Genomic DNA, 25705 nt, shown 5'->3' with positions numbered 1-25705 from the left:
ACAGAGAAACCCTGTCTGGAAAAACCAAGGGGGAAAAAAAAAGAAAAGAAAAGAAAAAGAAAAAGAAAAGTTTGTTTTACCAACAGTGCTACGTTGAGTATCAGTATCTTTATTATATGCCAAATGATGCGTCACATAATTTGTGGTACATTTCTCACATATATTCCGTTTGTCATGGCAAGGAAATAACTATACCGGATCAAACTCTGAATTTGAAAACAAAACTAAGAGATCCTTGTATAATTGCTGAAATAATACAGATATTTGATTTCAGCATTATTACTTAACTATTGTTGGGTTTTTGGCCCAAAACATGCTAGTATATTATTAAGGAAATTAAAAAAAGGTAATAGAATGTGAAATAATCAATTTGAGAGTAAGTAGAACTTGTGATAGTTGAATGAAGATGTAAGTAAAATAATAATTATAGAAAGAATAGTAATAGTTCTATGGGTCAGCTTCCCAGTTACGAGCCACTATTCCCAGTAGCAACTAAAAAGTAATTGTAAGATAAAAGATGATTTGTATGAATGATGAGATCAGTTTTTTAAAAAAATGTGACACATGTTAATGATTATGGAAACTATTCCTAAAGTCACCGTATTGGTGATTAGGTTCTGACGATTTGAGGAATAGGTGTACACATACACACATATTGCATGTACATGCTTTTAAACATATTTGGAGAAGTTGAGTGGAAAACAATTTAAATGGTTAGATCCTATAATTTCATCAGAATAGTGTGATACGTGATTAATCAAACTGATGTTACAGAATAGATAGCCCATGATAGATAGTTCCCCAGGATTTGATGTATTCATGGTAAGAAGAAAAAATTTTCTATTTAGTGAAAGAAAAATTCCCAGTCCCAAATAGATCTAAGCCAGACCTAACAAATTATCAGTGGCTGGTCAAATCTTACCCACCCTATGTTTAAGTCTGTTGTTCAACCACTGCTCTTACAAATAAAGTTTTATCAGAACTTTGCCATGTTCATTTATTTACATGTTGTTTGTCGATGCTTTTGCTCTACTAGGGCAGAGTTGGGCAGTTGTGACAGAGACCAGACCATATGGCTTGCAAAGTCAAAAATATTTACTATCTGGCCCTTTGCAGATAAAGTTTGCTGACCCCTGGATTAAAGGACTGTATTATAAACAGTGAAACCACTTCCTTATTATTTTATTATGGAAGTAAAACTTTGTAAGAGATAGAAGAAATCACAAAGGTAAAGATTGTCAGAATTTTGACATAAATGGGAAACCTTAGTACATAAAAAGATTAACTCAAAAGAAGTGTTGATAAGAAATGATATTGAGGTTAATATTGTCATATAATGCACTTGTAAGTGAACATTAAAAATATAAGTTAAAACAAGTAAGAAAAAACTTTTAATTGGCTTTTTCCCCCTTTCCCATAATTGCTGGAATAAGAACAATTTTGCTTGAGAACTGGGCATGATGGTGCAGACCTTTAATTCCAGCACTCGGGAGGTAGAGGTAGGTGGATCTCTGAGTTTGAGGCCAGCCAGCTCTACAGAGCAGTTCCAAGACAGCTAGGACTACACACAGAAACCCTGTCTTGAAAACCCCAACAAAACAAAACAAAAGAAAACAAAAATTACAGTTTTGTTTGGGGAAAAAAAACCAATTTCATGATGTTTCAACAACCTTTACAATGGATTTTGTAACCTAGTGATTCTACTTTAAGAATTAAAGATACTCATCATGGCATTCCTTCACTGATTGTGCTGAATATATTCAAACATTAAGTAGATCAACATTGTTACAGTTAGATGTCAGTGCCATGCATGAGTGTGTAGAACCTATGGCAAAAGGTATGGAAAGAAAAGGTAGTGCTAATCCTTCCTTTACTTAAAGTTGTGGTTTTATTATGTTAGCCATGGAGTTTTACATACATTTTCATTTAAAAAATATTCTGTATTAGTCATTTATGGTGGTTACTCGCCTGTGATCCCAGGACTTGGGAGACAACAGGATTGTTCTAAATTTGGGTCTCACCTGGTCTGTTTAGTAAGTTCCAGGCTACTCAGGGCTGTACAATACCACCTTGCCAAAGCCAAAAACAAAACAGCCAAAGAAAATTAGTGTGTTAAAATATTATTACTATAATTGCAGAGGGTTTGGGCACTCTTTATTTTATGCCTGACTCAAGTTTATATATTTCACGCCAGCTTCAGCTGTTTAATCTGACATGTCACTGTGTGTGTGTGTGTGTGTGTGTGTCAGTCTATTGCTCAAGGTTGTACAGTGTATTGATATTCCCCACACCAAAAAGAAGTATGTCTGAGATAACCCAGAATTCTAAGAGCCAGCCTCTGATGTATTTTGCAAGCTTTCTTATGATAAATATCTTAAATGAAAACTATTACTTAATGCTGTTATAGTTGAGCACTATAATTGTACAGGTAAAGAGCAGCCTGAAAAAATAATACATACTGGAACTCTGATGTGTGGTGTATGCATGACTTAAAATGTATACTGGTATTTAAAGTTCACTTAAGGCTGAAGAGCCGGCTCAGTGGTTAAGCGCACACTCCAGAGGACCTGGGTTTGTTTCTCTGCGCTTACATAATGATGCTTGCAACCGTACATAGCTTCAGTCCATGATCCAGGGCCCTCTTTTGACCTCCATGGGCACCAGCCATACATATGGTACACATATATATTTTTATGAGACAAAAACTCAAATACATAAATAAATAAATAAATTTAAATTTTTTTATTAAGTCATGTAAATAATAGTTTTTAGAGTTCTCAGACTTCCTAGGCCTCTGGTTCTTTGTTTGTTTTTTGGTTTTTCGAGACAGGGTTTCTCTGTGTAGCCTTGGCTGTTCTGGACTCGCTTTGTAGACCAGGCCGGCCTCGAACTCACAGCGATCCGCCTGCCTCTGCCTCCCGAGTGCTGGGATTAAAGGCGTGCGCCACCACTGCCCAGCAGGCCTCTGGTTCTTGAACTCAAGTTTTATTAATGCTGGTATTTAGCCATTAGAGGTTATTTTTTATTTATATGCAAGAATATATAATAATTCAAGTGAGCAGAGCATGAATTCATAAGAAAAATTTATTCAGAATAATTATAATTATAAAGAAACAAAACTTTTCTTTCACTACAGAAAGGAAAAGCCTGGAAAGAAATATACCACAGTCATAGCGTTCCTTTTGGAGCGATGGACATGAGAGTAGTTCATTTTTCTACTTGTCTAAGTGTCCTATTGTGGTTGTGTATTACTTTTATAATAAACAGACATGTAAAGTATTGTGACATTAAACAAGAATTTCAGAAATAATTTAGAAATATCTGTTAGTGTGTCAGGCTTTTTGGGTAGATAACATTTGGGTTTTTTTCCCCTCCTTAGTCTGCATATTTAAGCATATTTTGCTCTTATTGTTAATTATAGTGTGTTTGCTGTTTGTATTTCATCATTTCTTATTAGTGTTAATGGTGTAAACATTTTATACCTCTATACAGTAATAGTAAATGTCATGATTTCCTTAGGAATTTATTTTTTTTATATTTATTTCTTGTTTTCTTTTTTTTAAAGGAATATAGTCATGGGCAACAGCAGAAAATTCAAGAGGGGGAACTAAAAATAAGTGCTGTGTTTTCAGTCAGTGGCAGTCCTCTTGGTAAGACTCAGACCTGAGTAAAAAAATTGTATTTATTCTGGCCAAATAAATGTCATTTTCACGTGTGTCAGTAAACTAGGCTCATTTAGAATCCTTTACGCTGTATATTCCATAATTAGTATTGGGTTCCAAACTAGCACTAGAAGGGAAAGTACCGATGTATAAAATGCAAGATAAAAAGCAAGTTTTTTCCTTTTTCCCTCCTTTTCTTTTTCTTTAAAGCTCCACAGTTGACTACTGGCTTTCAGCCTTCTCTGGCATCACCTGGCATGAATAAAATGCTTCCTTCAGTTCCAGCTACAGCTGTTCGAGTTTCCTGCTCTGGCTGTAAAAAAATCCTCCAGAAGGGGCAGACTGCTTATCAGAGGAAAGGGTCTACTCAGCTCTTCTGCTCCACACTGTGCCTCACTGGCTACACAGTGCCACCTGCCCGCCCACCACCTCCTCTCACCAAGAAGACATGTTCAAGTTGCTCAAAGTATAGCAGCTTTTGTTCCAAATTGTCTTTTCTGTTCCTTTATTTCTCTTTGTGTCTGTTTTTTAACCTGTGTGTTACATTTGAGTTTCAATTTAGTTGTGGGTTTTTTTTAATACCATATTATTTAGTGCTACTATGTTGTTGCTGTATTTCATACATCCCCATGTAGTTTGGACTTTCAGTTTCCTTTGGAAGTTCTGCTTTGTTTGTAACCTTGCTACTCCTTACAAGAAAAGGAAATAAATACCACAGCTTTTTTTTGTTTTGTTTTTTGTTTTTTGTTTTTGTTTGGGGGCTTTTCTTTAAGGTTATCAGGCTTGAGAATTACAAACAGAAAACCCAACCTTTAAAAAACTTTTTGAGTGATAAAATAATACTCTGTGATTTTGAGCATTCCAAGATTTTCAGATCAGGGATGCTTCATCAGCAAAATCCATGTAAATATTCCGAAGTCAAAAAAGGAAAAAAAAAATGGTGAAAGTTGAAGCAGGTCCACTGTGTATTTAAGAAAGGATGTGTTTGGTCTGGAGAGATGGCTCATCAGTTAAGAGCACGGGCTGCTCTTCCAGAGACTGTGAGTTCAGTTCCCAGCACCCACATGGGGGCTCACAGCCATCTGTAGTGAAATCTGATTCCTTCTTCTGGCATGCATGAAAACAGCACTCATAGACATAAAATAAATAAGTAAATCTTAAAAATTGGTGCCACTGGGCATGGTGGCACATGCCTTTAATCTCAGTTTTTTATTCATTATAATTTATTCAGATGACATCCCGGTTGTTATCCCCTTCTGTGTATTTTCCTGTTCCTACCCTGCAAAGAGAAGTTTTTTTGGTGAGGCATGAGAACTACATTTAACTGTGGTTTCAAGGATAAATATTTAGAATGTAGTTAGAGATTATGCTATTCAGTGAAGTGGCAATTGTAGGTTCTCAGCTATGGCTTCACTAGCCCTGGGTAGTTGGCTAGGTTCCCAGTACCAAGCATGGTTTTCTTCTTGTTGAGCAGGCCTTAAGTCCAGTTAGAGAACCTGTTGCTTACCACCAAATGTATGTGTGCCACTATTAAACCCTTAGGGTTATCACACTGAGTTTATTTTTATTATCATTTAATGTCTAGTTGTCTTTTTTTTTGGTTTTTTTTTTTTTTTTTTTTTTTTTTTTGAGACAAGGTTTCTCTGTGTAGCCTTGGCTATCCTAGACTCGCTTTGTAGACCAGGCTGGCCTCGAACTCACAGCGATCCGCCTGCCTCTGCCTCCCGAGTGCTGGGATTAAAGGCGTGCGCCACCACGCCCGGCCTAGTTGTCTTAAATAAAAAGAACCTAAATTTCTGTTTGTTTGTTTTCAAGATAGAGTTTCTCTGTGTAGCCTTGGCTGTCCCTGAACTCTCCTTTTAGACCAGGCTGGCCTTGAAATCACAAGTGCTGCCTCCCAAGTGCTGGGATTAAAGGCATGCACCATGGTACCTGGTGAACCTAAATATTTTTTTAAAAAATATTTCAAATCCTGTATAAAATAGCATGGAGTGTAATTTTGTTATTTCTGTTAGATCTCATTTTTTATGATATTCAAAGAACTTATAAAAAATTTCTTGGTTATTTCCTCTTATTCTGCCATAAGATATAACTTAATTGGCCTGTAAATTCATTGAGATCCATGAGAAATGTTCCTTCCATTGCCTTGATCAATGTTTGAGTATTAGGAAACTTAGTCCTTAGGGATTCATTCTTCATTGTCTTTATTATTAATGCTTGTATATTAAGTTTTTTAGATGTGGACATCTAGATTTTATGTAGCAATGCTTAAATATGTATCACATAGGGCCGGGTGAATAGTTTATTTGTAAAAATGATTGCCCTTCAAGGACTTGAATCCAAATCCCAGGACTGGGAAGGCAAAGGCTAGTAGATTACTGTAGCTCAATGGGCAGCCAGCCTAGCTGAATCTTTGAGTTCTAGGTTCAGTGAGAGACTCTGTCTTGGAGGTTGGCAGGATGACATGACTCAGGAGTTAAGATACTGGCTCCAAAGATTTACAACTTGAGTTAGTTCCTGGAACCCACATGTTGTCTTCTGACCTCAACCTTGGTAGTGTATACACATTAGTATACACATACAGACATTCAGACACATAAAAAAGGAAAAAAAAAAGGCAAAAGGAACAATACATACCCACAGAGTACACACATAACAAATTCCACACATAATGGTTTGAAAAAGTTTCATATTTATTTTTAATTGAATACTTTGAAAATACAAATGATTTTAAAGAAGAAAATTAAAATCTTCAGTCTCATCTACAGTGAATGCTGTTCATCAGTCCTCTCCCTTACCCCAGCTTTCTACACTTCATCCTTCCAGTCTGGGTTTCATAGTCAAGGCTAGCCTGGTAATCAACTCACTGTATGACTGTATGCCTAAGTCCAGCCTTGAATTTTCAGTTTTCCTGCCGCAACCTCCTGAACGCTGGGGTTACTGGCAAGAAACACTTTGCATGGCTCCATTTAATGTGTGTTTTAAAATTTAAAGACATTATTGTCATGATACTTGTATTTAGTAAGTGAGAGAACTCCACCATCACAGTTTATGTTCCTGGGCTGAGGAATTGGCTCTGTGAATACTATAAGGATCCTCATCATTCATGGAAAAGCTGTTTGGGCAGCCTGGCTCTGTAACCTTGGTGCTGCAGGAAGGAGTGGGGTGTGGAGACAGGCTGATTTGTAGAGCTTGCTGGCCAGTCAGTGAGTTCCAGGTTGAGAAAGTAAGTGGAGAGGGATTGAAGAAGACACCATGTGCATAAGTACCTATCTGCACACATACATACATATCACACTTACACACCATTGATGTACACATATCCACATACAAATTAAAGCAATGACTCTGGGGGCTGGAGAGATAGTTCAGTGGTTAAGAGCACTGACCATTCTTTCAAAGGATCCAGCTTCGATTCCCAGCACCCACCTGGTTCCAAGGAATTCAACTCCCTCTTCTGTTCCTGGGACACACCAGGAACACCCTTTACTGTAGCCTGCTTTTATATGGTTGCTTTGACATGCAAAGGGTGTAAATACCCTGTGACTAATTTTTATCTTTGTTATCATTTTAGGGACATTTTAAATCCAAAGGATGTGATCAGTGCCCAGTTTGAAAATAGCACCAGCAGTAAGGATTTTTGCAGTCAGTCATGCTTATCAACATATGAACTGAAAAAAAAACCCATTGTTACCATAAATACAAGTAGCATTTCAACCAAGTGCAGCATGTGCCAGAAGAACGCGATTGTAAGTTGCCCTTTTGCTTCACTTGAGTGAGTACACCCAGTGTTGAGGCTGTAAAGAACAATGCTTGGTTCTTCATTTCTGACGTTTTGGTGTTACTTTGTACTTCCTAGATTCGGCATGAAGTTAATTACCAGAACGTGGTCCATAAACTTTGCAGTGATGCCTGTTTCTCTAAGTTTCGCTCTGCTAACAACCTTACCATGAACTGTTGTGAGAACTGTGGGGGTTACTGTTACAGTGGCTCTGGACAGTGCCATGTGCTCCAGATTGAGGGACAGTCTAAGAAGTTTTGTAGTTCAATGTGTGTCACCTCTTACAAGCAGGTATTTGATCATACTTAATCTTGATAGCTTTTTTTTTTTATTTCAAGGGGATTGAAACCTTTGGGTGGGATTATTTTTGAAACAGTTTAAACTAATAAGATGAATATTTGGCTAAGTTTTTACATGTATATAGTATTTGCCATATGCATACATATTAAATATTTTGAAATAGACTTCTATATGTTCCAATTTCTTATATACATTAAGGAATACATCTTTTAGCTGGATAGTGGTTGTGTACACCTTTAATGTGAGCACACAGGAAGCAGTGGCAGGCAGATCTCTGTGAGTTTATTTGAGGCCACCATGTCCTATAGGGCAATTCCAGTACAGCCATAGTTACCCAGGGAAACTCTGTCTGGGAAAAAACAAAAAGAAATGTATCTTTTAAGGATATGGCTTTGTTTTGTTGAGACAGGGTCTCACTATACAGCCATGTCTTCCTGGAATTTGTTATATGGCCCAGGTTAACCTTGAGCTTGTAGAGCTCTTGCCTCACCCTGCTGGGTACAGGAATTATCTGCATTATTAGGGCATGGCTTTTATTTCAGATGTGATTTGTAATTTTGATAGTGATTTTTAAATGACCCAACTAACCTTTTAGTGTGTGGCCCTCTGTTCTTTTAAATATATTCTGACATTTTTAATGATTTATTTTGTATACAGGAGTGCTTTGTCTGCACGTGTGACTGCAGACCAGAAGAGGGCATCAGATCCTAGTGTATGTGAGCCTCCATGTGGTTGCTGAGAATTGAACTTAGGACCTCTGGAAGAGCAGCTCTTAATTGCTGAGCCATCTCTCCAATACCTAAATATTTTGATTTTGATACACACACACACACACACACACACACACACACACACACTTGTTCTTCAGTAAAAAGGTCCAAATTGCATATGGAGTCACATAATTTCAGTTGTAAGCCAGAAAATAAAAATCTTAGTAGTGTGAAGAGGTTTTTATTTTTTAATTTTTATCCGATTCATTTATTCCGTCCGTCTGTCTGTCTGTCTACCTACATACCTACCTACCTACCTACCTATCCATTTTTCTTACCAGTCTTTTGAAATAGGGCTTCTCTGTGTACTCCTGGCTATCCTGGAACTTGCTCTGTAGACCAGGCTGGCCTTGAACTAGAGATCCACCTGTCTGCCTCCTGATTGTGGAAAATGTTTTAAAAAGAGGTTTCTTCATTAAATAGAACAAATGAGGGTTATGAATTTTTGTGAATTACAAACTGGCAGAGAATAACCTGGATTAGCTCAATGATAAATACCTTCTATGCTGGCTTGTTTTTTCATTTCATATCTCACCAGTAAATTTTGGTCAAATACTAGTTTCATAATTAGAAACTCTAAAGTAGTAGTTCTCAACCTGTGGGGTGCAACCCATTTGGGGGTCGAATGAGTCTTTCACAGAGGTAGCTTAAGAGCACAAGAAAACATTGATATTTATATTGCAATTCATAACAGAAATTACAGTTATGAGCTAGCAATGAAAATGATTTTATGGTAGGGGGTCACCACAGCATGAGGACCTGTATTAAAAGGTCTCAGCAATAGGAAGGTTGAGAACTACTGCCCAAAAAAGATAATGAATACTTTTTATATTTTATATTTTGCATTGACTTCCTGTTTTGTTGTATTTGCTGATCTGACCTTTTTTTTTTTTTTTTTTTCCCTTAATATGTAGTGAGTTTCTATACAGTCCACTAAAATCACTGAATACTCTCAGTTAGGTTTTACTGTTATTGCATTCAATTCTTTTCCTGTTGGGGAAGAGGTATTTTTGCTTTGGTTTGGGAGTCAGGCTCTCACTATGTAGCACTGGGTGGCCTGCGACTTGCTGTATAAATTCAACTTTAAAATTTTGGCATTTTCACAATTATAGGTGATTTTACTCTAAATCTAGTGTATAATTTTTGAAAGGGTTTAGTTTTGCTATATAAAATTTTTTTTCTTTCACAAATAAAAAAATTAATATTTTCAGAAGGCTATTCTTTTCTTTTTCTTTTTTTTAAAGAGAGATTTATTTATTATGTATACAGTGTTCTATCTGCATGTACAGAGGGCACCAGATCTCATTACAGATGGTTGTGAGCCACCATGTGGTTGCTGGGAATTGAACTCAGCACCTCTTGAAGAGCAGCCAGTGCTCTTAACCGCTGAGCCATCTCTCCAGCCTGGTGATTCTTTTCTTGTTTGTATATCAGGCACTAAAAGTTGAGTCATCCTTCATAAAAGAAGAAATAGAATAAAACATCTTAATTTTAGATTGAAGTTTTAATTTTAATTTTGAAAGCTTCTTATCTATTAAAACTTGCTATGTTAGAGACAAGAATTTAATCTTCCCCATCTCCCACTCTTCCAAAATATACAAGGGCTAAGCATGGTGTTACACATCTTTAGTTCCAAGAACTTGGGAGTGAGAGGAAGGCAGATAAATCCCTGAATTTGAGGCCAATTTGGTTTACACAGCTAGTTTCAAGTCATTTAGAGCTAACGAGTGAGACTGTCTTCAAAGTAAACATACGAGCACCTTTCCTCCAACAAAAAACGACCAAATCAAAGAATTACAATGTAATAGTAAGACTAATCCAGTATGTTCCTTACAATTTTACATGGGGAAAACAGACTACATGGATTCTAGGTTTTTTGTGTTTTTGTTGTTTGTTTGTTTTATCTGCTAGTGGCTATGAAAACTTGACTGTTCAGCATTACATAAAGTAAGGGCAAAAACATTAATACAGAGTCTGGCATGTTGCAGGTGGTTATTGGTGCCACTTTGCTTTCTTCTTTAAATTATTCAAACATCGAATCCAATTTCTCTTTTCTGGGGAATACATATTTCTGACATATAAATACATGAGTAGATAAAGATGGTGTGATGGAATTATTACGAGACTATGGACCATAAAGGAAGCATAGTTGGTAGGACTGGGTGTGTCAGCAAACGTTCACAAGAATAAGTTTTGACTCAAGTCTTTTAAATGAAGTTTGTATTTACAGTTCTGGTTTGGGAATTAGAAGATATTCCAGATCAGGTATATGCTAATATGCATCCATTTTAAAATCAAACTTGCAATTTGTCATAGAAAGGGAGAAGTTCTTACAATCTCTTGGTTACAGCTTGAACAGTGTTTTCTTTTTTTTTCTTTTCTTTTTTTTTTCTCCCAAGACATGGTTTCTCTGTGTAGCCTTGGCTGTCCTGGACTCACTTTGTAGACCAGGCTGGCCTCGAACTCACAGCTGTCTGCCTGCCTCTGCCTCCCAAATGCTGGGATTAAAGGCGTGCGCCACCACGCCCTGCTCAAACAGTGTTTTCTTAAGTGTGTGACAGGGTAATAGTACTTGCCCTTATTTTCTGTTGAGTCCCTAGTTGAGTGAAGATTTATTCTTTCAGACTCTTTGATTATATTTGCATACTAGTGAACTCAAGGTCGGCTCTCACTTGCTGCTTAAAGTATGCATTGTTATATTAAGGAAAGGATTGATACTGAGTTTTCTAGTAAGTTCACTGATTTTCTTAACTTAGAACTTCATTGCTTTAAATTGTACTTTTATAGGAAGCCCTTTACACTTCTCAGCTAATATGTAAAAGAGGGTTGTTGCGTTAACAACTTTAAAAAATAATGCTTATCAATTAATTATTAGATCTTAATTACTAGGTCATAACTGTTTTCTAATGAAATACAATAGAAATATGAAGTGTAGCATGTTCCCATGATGTGTGTTGCTCAGTGAAATGCTCTTCACTTTTTTTATGCATACATATGTGATGTGCAAACTCAGAATTTCAGAATAACATGTAAGTTAGTTCCCTTTGTGAAACTTCTTACTGAGGATTGTAATGATTGTTTGAAAACTACTGATTTAAAATACTTCATGAGTAAGGGGAAAAATGACCATGTAGGACCCTGGGATTGATTCCTAGCACCAGACATAAAAAGTAATAATATTTCAACAGGGTTGAGTTAAACATTTCAAAGAATTATGCTTTATGAATTTGGTAAAAATGAATGTTGTTTTATTCTGTTACTAGAAATCAGCCAAAATAACACCATGTGCGCTTTGCAAATCATTGAGATCCTCAGCAGAAATGATTGAGAATACCAATAGCTTGGGGAAGACAGAACTTTTCTGTTCTGTTAATTGCTTATCTGCTTACAGAGTTAAAATGGTTACTTCTGCAGGTAATACTGCTTTCATAAACTATAAAATGTAATAGTTGGAAATTAGTTACTACTTTTTTTGCTAGCCCAAATTTTTGTCTAAATTTAACTGACTTTTAGGACAAATATATTTCACATTTTTACTGTAAAATATTACCTGTTATCTTATTTACTTGTTTACCTATTTATATATCCCCTTACTGAATGGATTACAGATATTTTTGTTGCTATATTTTCTTTATCCACATCCAATATACTTCAAGATCCATTTATTTTGTAATTTCAGGGTACATTTATAACTATTTAAAAAATTTTAAACTTTTAAAATGTTCAGTGAGTTTTTGATAGATGTGGCATGATTGAGGTTAGGTTCAGTTCTTAGAGCTTAACCTGAAAATTGAATTTTTGTCTATGATACTTAATTCCTCCTAGGTTTATGTGTGACTCATTAGCTTTTACTTTCATTTGCTAAGGTGTACAAGTTCAGTGTAACAGTTGTAAAACCTCAGCAATCCCTCAGTATCATCTAGCCATGTCAGATGGAAGTATACGCAACTTCTGCAGCTACAGTTGTGTGGTAGCTTTCCAGGTAGGACCTTGGGAATCTTCCTCTTCCTCAGCCAGTGAATCACCTTCTATAGTAGTACAAACTTACTGTTTCCTAGTGCCAGGACTGTTTTTTTCTACTATAGTGTTTCAGCTTAGATTATTAGTTGAGCCTATAAAGTCACTTAACTGTCCTCCATAATATTAAATGACACTATTGGGAGAATGTTAGTTTTGAAGATTATTGGATAGTTTTTCTTCTACATAAACAAGACTTGCCCCATTCAGTTTTAAGGTGTTCAAAGACAAGGAACCTAGCTTGTTTATTACTAGAACCTTTCTTGCCATACATAGGGGCATAATTTCTTGAATAAGTGATTAAGCAGTCCTATTCTTATTGTTTTACTTTTTCAGAATTTGTTCAACAAACCAACTGGAATGAACTCTTCAGTAGTGCCCTTGTCTCAGGGCCAAGTGATCGTGAGCATCCCCACAGGTCCAGCAGTGTCTGCAGGTGGAGGGAATACCCCTGCTGTGTCTCCCACCTCCATCAGCAGCTCTGCTGCGGCTGGTCTCCAGCGACTGGCTGCGCAGTCCCAGCATGTTGGGTTTGCACGAAGTGTGGTGAAGCTTAGGTGTCAACACTGTAACCGTCTTTTTGCCACAAAGCCGGAGCTTCTTGACTACAAGGTAAGCGTGGGCTCATAGTTGCAGTTTAGCCGTGGCTGCTCACTGAGAACCTTTTTACAAAATACAAAGAAAGACAACAGCAGTGTATAGGTTCATGATAAGAGTTGGAGGATAAATGGATCTGTCTGTAAATGTATTTTTAATTTTCTACGTCAAAATTATACTGTTTGGGTTTTCTATTTTTGAGATAGGGGCTTACTGTGTAATTCCTGTTGCCTTGAGCTCCATAAGTAGACAGGATGGTTTTTAATTCATAGAATTCTGTCTGTCTCTGCCTTCTGAGTGTTGAGATTGCAGACACGTGCTGTATACCCAACTACATACCATATATTTTTGAAGTAAAAAGGTTGAAAATTTTTGTAACACAGCCAGGCATGGCAGTGTACACCTGTGATCCCAACACTCAGGGAGGCAGAGCAGGCAGATCCTTTGAGTTTGAGGCCAGCCTAGTTTACAAAGCAAGTTCAAGACAGCAAAGGCTACACAGGGAAACCCTGTCTTGAACACAGACAAACAAAAAATTTCCATAACATAAACCAACTGTCTAATTCCTACTTAATATTTCCTTACAGGGTAAAATGTTTCAGTTCTGTGGCAAGAATTGTTCTGATGAATATAAGAAAATCAATAATGTAATGGCAATGTGTGAATACTGTAAAATTGAGAAAATTATAAAGGAGACTGTGCGGTTCTCAGGTGCTGACAAGTCATTTTGTAGTGAAGGTAAAAAGACAAAAGACAGTCTTACTGTTGAGCATTTCAGTGTTTTTAAAAATATTGTTGATTTATGGGATTATTGTGTTGATTTATTTTATCCTATACCCACAAAGTATTTTGATTTATTGATGTATGTTTTGCTGTTTTTATTAAGTTCTTAATTTTATGTAGATACTAAAATGAAGCAAAAGATCCTCAAAGTATCATTAGCTCATTAGCTTGTTGGAGAACTCAAAGACCTTTACATCCTATACTAATTTCTAGATGGAAGTTCTTAAGTTCTAGTAGCTTTCTAAATTTAAATGGTCTGAATAGGGATCTACAAATGAAGTTAAATTATTTTCCTTATTTAGATGATAAGTATGTTTAAGAAAGTCTTGCTGACTGCAGTGGCAGTGTTATCCTTCTTGATTAGTGGCTTTCCTTTTTTACTATAACACAAAAGTATTACATTTCACATTACAGCCTACTATAAAACTAATGTATTTTTACATTCCAAATTTAAAAAAAAGTTAAGAAGTGAAACTTATAACTCACATATTTCAGTCAACATACACAAAGCTGGGTTTGATCCTATAGTTGATTTCTTGACCTGCCAGTTGATTAGGTCACAAGTATGAAAAGGTAGTGCTATGCTAAATTTAAAATGAAAGTAATTTTTATTCACTCCATTATTAATTTTATCTTTCCCGATTTCGTAGGTTGCAAATTGCTTTATAAACATGACTTGGGAAAACGCTGGGGAAGTCACTGTAAAATGTGCAGTTATTGTTTACAGACATCTCCCAAACTGATACAGAATAACCTGGGTGGGAAGGTAGAAGACTTCTGTTGTGAAGAGTGTATGTCCAAGTATACAGTTTTGTTTTATCAGGTAAAAAAAATACCATTCACTTTACTGGGTATGGGGAGAGTTAGCATTAGTTTTTTTTTTTTGTTTGTTTCCTGTACTAAGAATAATATTTTGGTGATTCAATTCATTTAATATTAAATAATTTGTTTTTTAACAATTAGTACAATATATGTGTACTTAAAATCTTACTCTTTTTGGTGTTTTTGGTTTTTTTTTGTTTTTTTGTTTGTTTGTTTTTGTTTTGTTTTGTTTTTTCGAGACAGGGTCTCTCTGTGTATCCTTGGCTGTCCTGGACTCACCTTGTAGAGCAGGCTGGCCTCGAACTCACAGTGATCTTCCTGCTTCTCTCTCCCTGAGTGCTGGGATTACAAGCATGTGCCACTCCGCCTGGTTTATTTTTAACTTCCTTTAAAAGATACAGCTGACTTATGGCATTAAAATATTTTAATAATTATCTTACTCATTTATCATTTAAATAAATGAATTTGTCTTCCGAATTCTAAAGAACACAAACCTTGTTTAAATTGATTAAAAAAACAAAACAAAACTTTGTTTTTATTTATTTTGTTACATTTACTTATTTTGTGTGCCCATGTGTGCATGCATGTCAGTTTAGGTGCTTGCATTGCTATGGCTCATGTGCAAAAAGAGATCAGATGAGAACTTGTGGGAATTGATTTTCTTTCCACCATATCGGGTCTTGGAGATTGAACGCGGGTTAACAGGCTTGACCATAAGTGCCTTTACCACTGAGCCTTCTTGCAGGCCCAGAACTTTCTTTTTCAGTTGCTACTTATTAGGTTCTTTTGTTGTTGCTATTATTTTTGTTTGTTTGTTTTTGTTTAGTTTTTCAAGACAGGGTTTCTCTGTGTAGCCTTGGCTGTCCTGGACTCACTTTGTAGACCAGGCTGGCCTCGAACTTACAGCGATCCACCTGCCTCTGCCTCCCAAGTGCTGGGATTAAAGGTGTGCGCCACCACACGAGGCCCTTATTGGGTTCTTACAAAGTGATTTAAAAAAAATATCACTGGTAGGATTGGTATACTGTCTCAGTGAATAAACCAATTGCTACACGAGTGTGAGGACTGGAGCTTGAATCTCCAGCACTCATGTAAAAGCCCACATGTTATTCCAGTGCTTGCATGCAGAGCCCTACAGAGCAAGATAGAGTAGTGCAGTTGACAAGCTCTGAGTCCAGTTGAAAGACACTGACTGCTTCCGTGATTTAAATGGAGAGGGAGTGAGCAAATAACCCCTGCCTGTGCCAGTGTTGGACCTCCTCATGTTTGTTTACATACATGTTAAAATGTCCAAGTACATGTACCAGACACAAACATACAGTCTTAAAAATCATTAGTATATAAATGTTTACCATTTTATGACAGTCATCTTTGCATTTATGATTTAAGTTCTACAAATAAAAGCAAATATGTTGAGCCAGTTGTGGCAGTGCACACCTGTAATCCCAGCACTTGGGGAGGTAGAGGCAGGTGGATTTCTGTGAGTTCAAGGCCAGCCTGGTCTACAAAGAGAGTTCAGGACAGCCAAGGCTACACAGAGAAACCTTGTCTTGAAAAACAAAACAAATGAAAAAGCAAATATGTTACCATGTCAAATTAAAAACACATATATAAACAAATGTGTTAACTATTCAAATTAGAAAAATCTGTTAAGTTAAATTCTAGTGTCCTCACTGTTGTCCTGATCTTATTCTATCAGACTTGAACTATTTTGTTTCTCTTTTTAAAAAACTATTTTTATTTTATGTGTATGGATGTTTGTCTGCACGTATGTCTGTGCACCATGTGTATGCCTGGTGCATTCAGAGTCCAGAAGAGGGTATCAAATACCCTGGAATGGGAGGCAGTTATGAGCCCCTGTGTGGGAGCTAGAAATTGAACCTGGGTCCTATGGAAGAGCACCCAAGTGCTCCTAACAGATGAGCCATCTCTTCAGCCCCTGATAATTTCTTTCTTCTTTGCTCTCTATTTTTTTCTAGATGGCCAAATGTGATGGTTGCAAGAGACAGGGTAAACTCAGTGAGTCACTGAAATGGCGAGGTGAAATAAAACACTTTTGTAATTTGCTTTGTATCTTGATGTTCTGTCATCAGCAAACTGTATGTGACCCACCTTTACAAAACAATGCAGGTAAAATATAATGAGGAATACTTGAATTCTTACCAGTGCTAGGAGTTAACTACTTTTCTTTTACAGATTAGAGTATATAAATTGACATTACTTTTATGAAGTGCAACTCTTACTGTGTTCAGATACCATTAACAAGCTGAGCGTGGTAGCACAGATCTTTAATCCTAGCATTTATGAAACAGGCAGGCTGAACTCTGTGAATTCAAGGCTAGCCTGTTTAAATAGCCAGTTTCAGGATAGCCAGGGTTGCATAGAAGACCCTCTCTTTAAACAACAGCAGCAGCAACACAAACAACAAGAAAATTAAGCAAATACCATTAACATTTGAATTAAATCATGCTATCGAGTACCTGACAGCCAGGCAAATGTGGTTTTTTGTTTGTTTATTTGTTGTTTTGACATAGGATTCTCTGTATAATATAGCCCTGGCTCTCTTGGACTGGCTCTATAGATCAGGTTGGCCTGAAACTCATAGAGGTCCACCTATATCTGCCTCCAAGTGTTGGGATTAAAGGCATGTGCCTCCATGCCTTTATGAATTTCTGTTGTAGCTTTCTCTCAGAGAAACATATAAATATAAACATATATATTACATGTGCATTCTTTCCTTTTGTTTTAACCAGCAAGTATTTCCATGGTTCAAGCTGCTTCTGCAGGACCCCCATCACTCAGAAAAGATTCTACTCCAGTTATTGCTAATGTGGTCTCTTTGGCAAGTGCTCCTGCTGCTCAGCCCACTGCAAATGCCAATAGCGTATTACAAGGTATAGCTTGATTTCAACTGGCTTTCTTACCATTTTAGTTAAATATTGTATGTACCTTGTGACAGCTTATTGCACTACTAGGGTGTACAGTGGTACTTTCACAAGTTCCACATCTTTCTTGTTTTATAGTTTCTACCTATATGCTAGAAACTATACATGTTATATATGCTCATGACTAGTGTTTATGGGCTGATAATTGGTTCTAATACTGATGTTTAAAATGTAAAGATCTTAATTTTATATTTCAATTTCTATTAAGGTGCAGTTCCTACAGTAACAGCAAAAATCATTGGGGATGTAAGTTACTTTGATATTATTATATTTTTTATGCATATGTGTTACATGTAGGTCTGAGCTAATATACTCTACTGAGGAATAGAATTGGTTTTTGTTTTTGTTTTTATTTATATATTATGTATACAGTGTTCTGTCTTCATGTAGACCTGATACCAGAAGAGGGCACCAGATCTCATTATAGATGGTTGTGAGCCACCATGTGGTAGCTGGGAATTGAACTCAGGACCTTTGAAAGAACAGACAGTGCTCTTTAGCGCTGAGCCATCTCTCCAGCCCAGAATATAATTGTTGATGAGTAGACTTTCTATTATCTGATCAGCTCTTTCTATATATTTATTTATTTAAATTTTTTGTTTTTTTAAGACAGAGTTTCTCTGTTTTGGTCTTGGCTGTTCTAGAACTCACTCTGTAGACTAGACTGCCCTCGAACTCAGAGATCCGCCTGTCTCTGCCTCTTGAGCATGCGTCACCATGCCTGGCATACCTTTATTTCTTTGAATGTTTGGTAGGTACCTTTATCTAATTATTTACCTTTAATCCCAGCACTTGGGAGGCAGAGGCAGGTGGATCTCTGTGAGTTCAAGGCCAGCCTGGTCTACAGAGCGAGTCCAGGACAGTCAAGGCTACACAGAGAAACCCTGTCTTGAAAGAACAAAACAAAACAAAACAAAACAAATTATTCATAACCATATAGCCGATTTGGTGGTGCACACTTTTAATCCCAGCACTTGGGGAGGCAGCAGAAGTGGATCTCCGAATTTGAGGCCATCCTCTAGGACTGTGTTAGCATCTAACTCAGTCAGGAAGTAACATTTCTCATTAAAAACTACCACTGTCCTGGTTGTCAGTGTTTTATTGTAAGCTCATGGGAATTTTTCTTGATAAACAAATAATAGTAAGTACATTCAGTCAGTTGATAGTTATTAAAATACTCTGGTTACTACTTATTTCAGGTATATAATATATGTTTTGTTTTTTGTTTGTTTGCTTTTTTGCTTGTTTGTTTTTTTAAGTTAAATGTCTAGGGGGCTGGAGAGATGGCTCAGAGGTTAAGAGCACTGTCTGCTCTTCCAGAGGCCCTGAGTTCAGTTCCCAGCAACCATATGGTGGCTCACAACCATCTATAAAGTGATCTGATACTCTCTTCTGGGATGCACATGTACATGCAAATAGAGCACTGTATATAATAAATGAATAAATAAATCTTTTTTAAAAAATTAAAATTCTAACAACGAGGCGGTGGTGGTACATACCTTTAATCCCACTACTTCGGAGGGAGAGGCAGGTGGATCTCCGTGAGTTTGAGGCCAGTCTCGTCTACAGAGAGAGTTCCAGGACAGCCAGAGTTGTTACACAGAGAAACCCTTTCTTGAAAAACAAAACAGTAATAATAATAAAGTAATAGTAATAATTAAAAAATAATATTAAATAATAAATAAATTCTAACAGTTACTCAAAACATTTTGAAAATCCTTTGGTTTCTTATTTTTTATTTTTTATTTTTAACTAGGCAAGTACTCAAACAGATGCCCTGAAACTTCCACCTTCCCAACCTCCAAGGCTTTTAAAGAACAAAGCTTTATTGTGCAAACCCATCACACAGACTAAAGCCACTTCATGCAAACCCCATACTCAAAACAAAGAAAGCCAGACAGGTATGTTCCTTGGGATTTATTATTTTGTTTAGGGCAAGGGAATGGAGCATTTGCTTACCTTGAGCACACTGTTTCCTGCTTATGTACATTGTTCAGTGTAGTTTGCACAATGTGCTTGTGAATCAGGTATTTCTCTGTATGAGAGTAATAAGGTAGCTCAAAAAGAAGCTAATTCATCATACTATATTTTGAGTACATTTGAATTTTTAGTTAATAACTTATGTAGCTTCAGTATAAGCTTTAGAACAATGTAGATGGGACTTGACTCAAAGATGGTTTAGTTTTCAAATGTGCTCTTGTGTTCATAGAACTCAGTAATTGTTTTTCCACTCGTGCACACATTCATTTAGTGGTATTTATATAGCCCTGTGCTTCTTGCGTGGAACACTTGTCTCCATTCCCTCATACTATTTTAAAAAGTCAATTTCAACTGGTGGTGGGTGGTGGCACATTCATTTAGTCCCAGCACTCAGGAGGCAGAGGCAGGAGGATCTTTGAGTTTAAGGCCAGCCTGGTTTACAAAGTGCGTTCCAGGTGAGCCAGGGAGATGCAGAGAAATCCTGTTTTTTAAGTACTAAGCATAGTGGTACATGCCTTTAGTCTTAGCACTCATGAGAAAGAGGCAAAAGCTGTGAATTTGAGACCAGCCTAATCTATATATTACGTTCTTGGCCAGCCAGAGCTACATATAGAGAAACGTTGTCTCAAAACAAAAATTCAACTGCCTTGTGGAAAATTTCAAAGCTTTCTTAGGAACTGCCTCTACCTCCTTGCAGAATCTCTGCACTGCCTCTCTGGATTTTGAGCAGCGTCAAAATCCATAGGCAGCATCTCTCGCCATAGGCGTCCTGCTCTGAAAGTGATCTCGGGTAAGAGTGATTGGAACCCCATTGTTCTTGGCCTGTCAGTTTTTGAGTAGAACGTCCATCTTCTGAGTGAAAGCTGATTGATTGATGAGTAGCCCTCCTCTGGACATGCTCAGGAATTTAGCCTCTAGTAAAAACTCGTAGGGACCTACCGCTCTTACAGAGTTTTTGTTGTTTTTTAGTTACATTTTATGTGTGTGAATGCCCTGCCTACATATATGTATGTGTACTGTGTGCATATACATGGTGCCCATGGAAATCTGAAGGATACGGGATCCTCTCGGAGAGAAGGTGCAGACCTTTGTGGCCTGTCATGTGGGCATTGTGATTTGAATCTGGGTCATCTGCAGAGCAATAAGTACTTTTAGCTGCTCACCCCTCCTAGTGAGTTTTTTGGGTTTGGGTTTTTTTTTGTTTTTTGTTTTTTTTAAATGTGTGTGGGTTTTTTGTTTGTTTGTTTGTTTGTTTGGTTTTTAGAACAGGGTCTCTCTGTGTAGCCATGGCTGTCCTGGACTCACTTTGTAAACCAGGACAGCTTTGAACTCACAGTGATCTGCCTGTCTCTGCCTCCCAAGTGCTACACAGAGAAACCCTGTCTGTCTGTGGGGGGTGGGGGCAGAGAACTGTTTCATTATTTTCCAATGGCTGTACTAATTTATATTGTCCACCTAGGAGTGTTAGAGTCTCCTTTTGCTGTCTCACCAGAATTTTTTCCCCTCTTTTTTTTTTTTTTGGACAGTAATTCTCAATGGATGATATGGTATTTCATTTTAATTTTTTAAAATTTATTTTTATTTATATGTTTGTGTGCATTTTTGTCTGTATGTGTACTAGGCACATGCAAATGCCCAAAGAAGCCAGAAGAGGGTGAGGTGATTGAGTTCTCTGGAACACAAGTTTCAGGTAGTTATGAGCCACCTGATGTAGGCGCTAGGAAGTGAACCCAGGTCTTTTGTAAGAGCGGCAAGTGCACTTATCTGCTCATATGCCCAGCCCTGTCATTATTGTTGTGATGGACGTTTCTCTGGTGATCATTAATGACTTTGAATCATTTTTATTGGCATAGTCACTTTTTTTTTTCATTATAATGAAATAACCAAGGCAGCTAACTTAACCAGAAGTGGTTTGTTTACCACATAATTTTGAAGGTCATCACACAGGTTTGGGGATGCAACTTCTTGACCTTTGTTACCACCTGCTGTGGGTAATATTGATGTGAACATCTGTGGGAACAAGCAATTGATTGCTTCTTTATGGAGAACAGAGAAACCCTTTACTACCTGTTAAGGATATGGTTTCCTCTTCACCTAAGGCCCTCTGAAAGGTTCCACCAGCAACACCTTGTGGGCAAATCTTTAATTACAGTGGGCTCTTGCAGGTTATAAGCATATTCAAATCTTTGTATTGTTCATTTATATGTTTTTTGAGACAGGTTTTGTTTGTTTGTTTGTTTTTTGATTTTTGAGACAGGGCTTCTCTGTGTAGCCTTGGCTATCCTGGACTCGCTTTGTAGACCAGGCTGGCTTCGAACTCACAGCGATCTGCCTGCCTCTGCCTTGCGAGTGCTGGGATTAAAGGCGTTCGCCACCATGCTGGCCTCTCTACAGAGATACCTATATAGACCATTTGACCATTTATAAGTCAGATTATTTGTTCTTTTGCTGTTTACGTGTTTAAATTTCTTCTATATTCTAGATATTAATCCCTGTCAGGTGTGCAGTTTGAATTTTGTTCTTTTTTGTTTTTTTCTTATTTTATAACTTATCTCTTAGCTCTTGAATTGTTTCTGTATATAACATTTTGAGTTTGGTATGGTCTTTGGTCAATTATTTTGTTGTTGTCTCTGTTCTGGAGGTCATGCCTTTGTTTTTTTGTTTTTCTAAACAGGGTTTTTCTGTTTTAGCTGTAGCTGTCCTGAAACTCACTCTGTAGAGCAGGCTGGTCCTCGAATTTACAGAGGCATGCCTGCTTCTGCCTCCCAGATTAAAGGCATGCACCACCACTGCCCTACTGGGGGTCATGCCTTTCTAAAAAAGAAAACAAAACTTTTTTCAGAACAGTATTCTGAGTCATTTCACCTATTAGCTACTTGAATTGTTTTTGCTTGCCTTGCATAAACATCTCTGATTCATTTTGGATGCTTTTTTTTCAAATTTGATTTTTTGAGACAGTGTTTCCCTGTGTAGACCAGGCTGGCTTCAAACCTGGAGATCTGGCTGCCTCTGCCTCACAAGTGCTGGAATTAAAGATGTGTGCAACCAATGCTTGGTGCAAATTCTCTATTAAGATGGAATTTCACTGAAGTGTTTCTGATCCTTTTGGTCTTTATGTGCTTTGTTTTTCCTTAGAAGACACTCCAATCGAGCCGCAGGTCATGGTGGTCCCCGTCCCCGTGCCCGTGTTCGTTCCCATACCTCTTCATCTTTACACCCAGTACACTCCTGTCCCCTTTGGGATCCCCGTTCCCGTGAGTAATCATTGACAGATGAAGTCTAATTTAGCTTGCATTTTCCTCATTTAAAATTGTACAGCTGTGTAATACAATGCTTCATTTGTTAGTAAAATATACTTATTTCTGGTTGGCTGCTATTATATTGCCTCTGTTATTTATTATGGAGAATGTAGAAGATGTCTTTTACTCATATTTTATCTTCTGAAAGAATGTTATGATGTAGCATGGTGGCTCACACCTATAATCCCGGTAAATTGTGAGGCTGAGGAAGGAGGATTGCAGCCAGTCAGGGGGTCAGTCTGGGCTACAAAGTGTAGTCCAGGCCAGTCTCGGCTACAGTGAGACCCTGCCTCAAAGAAACCAAAACAAAGACTGAGAGTCAGGGAACCTCGGTTTGATTCCCAGCACCCATATTGTGGCTCACCCTTTTGTAACTGCCTTCCTCTGACAATTGTGGGCACTAAGACATGCATGTATTATACATACATGCAAACAAAACATTCATGTACATAAGTAAATCTGAAAAGCAACCAAAGAAAAAAAGAAAAAGTTAGTAGTGAGATTACTCAGTAGGGGGGAAAAAAGAAAAAAAAAAAGAAGAAGGAAAAAAAAATATGTGTGAATCTTGGTTTCTGGGCCAGCAAAGGGGTTGAACTGGTGCTTTCTGCTGTGCAATTAAACTATTCTGATGATCTGAATTCAATCCCTGGAACCTACATAAAGGTGGAAGGGTCGAACTGACTTCATACATTGTCTCTAACTGTGGCACACGTACCCACCCAAAGAACATATTAAATAATAGTGATGATGGTGGGAATGATGTCGATGATATTAAAAAGTTTTTAATGGACTGAACTGTCGCAGAGTTAAAAGATTCGTCTCATTTTTCTCACTTTCTATTAAATATTTTCCATTTGACAGTTTTGAAAATGAAGCAAGAAAGATTAAAGAAAATTTATGTTTTAAAAAAGATTTATTTATTTATTATGTATGCTTGTATGCCTTGTTCTTTCAGATGCCTGTACCCATGCTTATTCCATCCTCCATGGATAATGGAGATAAAGCCGCTGAGAGTATTGAAGACGTTAAAGAGAAACTTCCCACACATCCGTTTGAAGCGGATCTCCTTGAGATGGCAGAAATGATAGCAGAAGATGAAGAGAAGGAAAAGACTCTGTCCCAGGGAGGTTCGTGCAGTCTTTATAATAAAGAAATTTTTTTTAAGTTTACCTACAATTCTACAATTTTCTTGTATCGGTAATTTTAAATTTTATATTATTTTTTTATTTTATCCTTATTCAAACCTATGTTTCATGTACAAGAATTCTTAATTTATAATCAACTGCTTCTTATGTTAATTAAACAGAAGCATAGGGGCAGAAGGCCTGTTGGCTCAGTGACCTAGACAAGTCAAGTTCTGTTAGGGAGCCCTTCCTTCACGTGTGCGTCTCACAGACTAGTCAGGCCTGAGTGTTCTGTGTTGTTCTGCTGCATTTCCTCTTCAGAACTAGCCTGTGAAGAGAACATTGCTTAATTGACATTTCTCATCTTGAAATAGAGTATAAGTTTTGTACCGCTTACTACTTAGGAAATGATAGAATTTGGCTCCACAGCACATAGTCAAACAGTGCTTTACTGATTTTATTCTAGGAAGTTGTCTAACCTTGATTGTACCGTCTTAATTTTTGGTTATAGAAAGTAGAAAAAATATAATTATTGGAATGTGAAGTACAAAAGCATTTTCGTATGTCATGAATGAACTAAGAGTACTCTCTGTGATTTTTGAGCCAAATATCCTTTTAAGGTTTTCCTTTGTTTTTTGAAGCAGGGTTTCTTGTAGCCCACGGCTGATCTTTCTAATCCCTTGCCTTTGATTATCATCATAGACCAGCATGTCCTGCTTGCTGGTGGGTTTGCATTATTTCATGTCAGAAACAATGCAGGGCTGGAGAGATGGCGTATAGGTTAAGAGCACTGTCTGCTCTTCCAGAGGTCCTGAATTTAGTTCCCAGCAACCACATGGTGGCTTACAACCATCTGTAATTAGATCAGGTGCCCTCTTCTGGCATGCAGGCACACACGCAGGCAGACACTGTATGCACAATAAATAAATCTTTGAAAGGAAGGAAGGAAGGAAGAAAGAAAGAAAGAAAGAAAGAAAGAAAGAAAGAAAGAAAAACAATGCAAACCTTTCTTCTGTATTTCCAGCAGGTTTGGGTCTTTTGAGATTTGTGCTATTTTTAACTGTGTGTGAGTGTGTATGTGTATGTCTTGTGTGTGGGTTTGTGCACTTAAGTGCAATGCCTGAGGAGGCCAGTGATCCCTGGAGGTGGAGTTACAGACTTGAAACTGAACTCAGGTTATCTGCAAGAACATAATGTGCTCATAACTGACCAACAAGTTTGCAAATCATACATATTGAGATCAGTAGAAGCAATATTTCTTTTTAAAGATTTACTTATTTATTATTATGTATACAGTGCTCTGCCTACATGTACACCTGCATGCAGGCCAGAAGAGGGACATCAGATAACATTATAGATGGTTGCAAACTACCATGTGGTTGCTGAGAATTGAACTCAGGACCATTGGAAGAGCAGGTGGCGTTCTTAACCACTGAGCCCAGGCAAAGCAATATTTCTTATATACTTCCTCTTTAATGTATTATCTTATAATTCTTACTCATTTGCTACTGAATGTTTTAGAATATAAGAATATTATTCCTCTTCTTGAACAACTTTAACTTCTGATAGTATGTTTAATTTAAAAGTTAAGACAATTCATGATTTAAAAAAAAAATAAAAACACA

The 25705-nt window shown here is 37.2% G+C and overlaps 1 protein-coding gene across 8 annotated transcripts in view; it reads left to right on the top strand.

Moving 5' to 3' along the window:
- The window catches only part of ZMYM4 (zinc finger MYM-type containing 4), a 136671-nt gene that overhangs the window by 75868 nt on the left and 35098 nt on the right, over positions 1–25705 (top strand). For 5 of the 8 annotated variants that reach the window (XM_084786230.1, XM_084786232.1, XM_084786233.1 and 2 more), the window contains 15 exons: positions 3566–3650; positions 3873–4128; positions 7237–7411; positions 7522–7734; positions 11777–11927; positions 12380–12495; positions 12867–13142; positions 13715–13865; positions 14561–14733; positions 16712–16862; positions 17486–17626; positions 17886–17923; positions 19434–19578; positions 22793–22911; positions 23912–24083. In XM_084786230.1, coding sequence (XP_084642356.1) covers positions 3566–3650; positions 3873–4128; positions 7237–7411; positions 7522–7734; positions 11777–11927; positions 12380–12495; positions 12867–13142; positions 13715–13865; positions 14561–14733; positions 16712–16862; positions 17486–17626; positions 17886–17923; positions 19434–19578; positions 22793–22911; positions 23912–24083 — 2362 coding nt within the window. Of the gene's footprint in view, positions 1–1186; positions 1229–1260; positions 1500–3565; positions 3651–3872; positions 4129–7236; positions 7412–7521; positions 7735–11776; positions 11928–12379; positions 12496–12866; positions 13143–13714; positions 13866–14560; positions 14734–16711; positions 16863–17485; positions 17627–17885; positions 17924–19433; positions 19579–22792; positions 22912–23911; positions 24084–25705 lie in introns of those variants that run through there. The other 3 variants (XM_084786237.1, XM_084786236.1, XM_084786234.1) reach the window with 3 other exon arrangements.

The sequence above is a fragment of the Acomys minous genome (genome assembly GCF_964271855.1).
Source record: "Acomys minous genome assembly, chromosome: 6".
NCBI classification, from domain to species: domain Eukaryota; kingdom Metazoa; phylum Chordata; class Mammalia; order Rodentia; family Muridae; genus Acomys; species Acomys minous.
The sequence above is the reverse complement of the archived record's forward strand: the minus strand, read 5'-3'. Positions and strand labels throughout refer to the sequence as shown.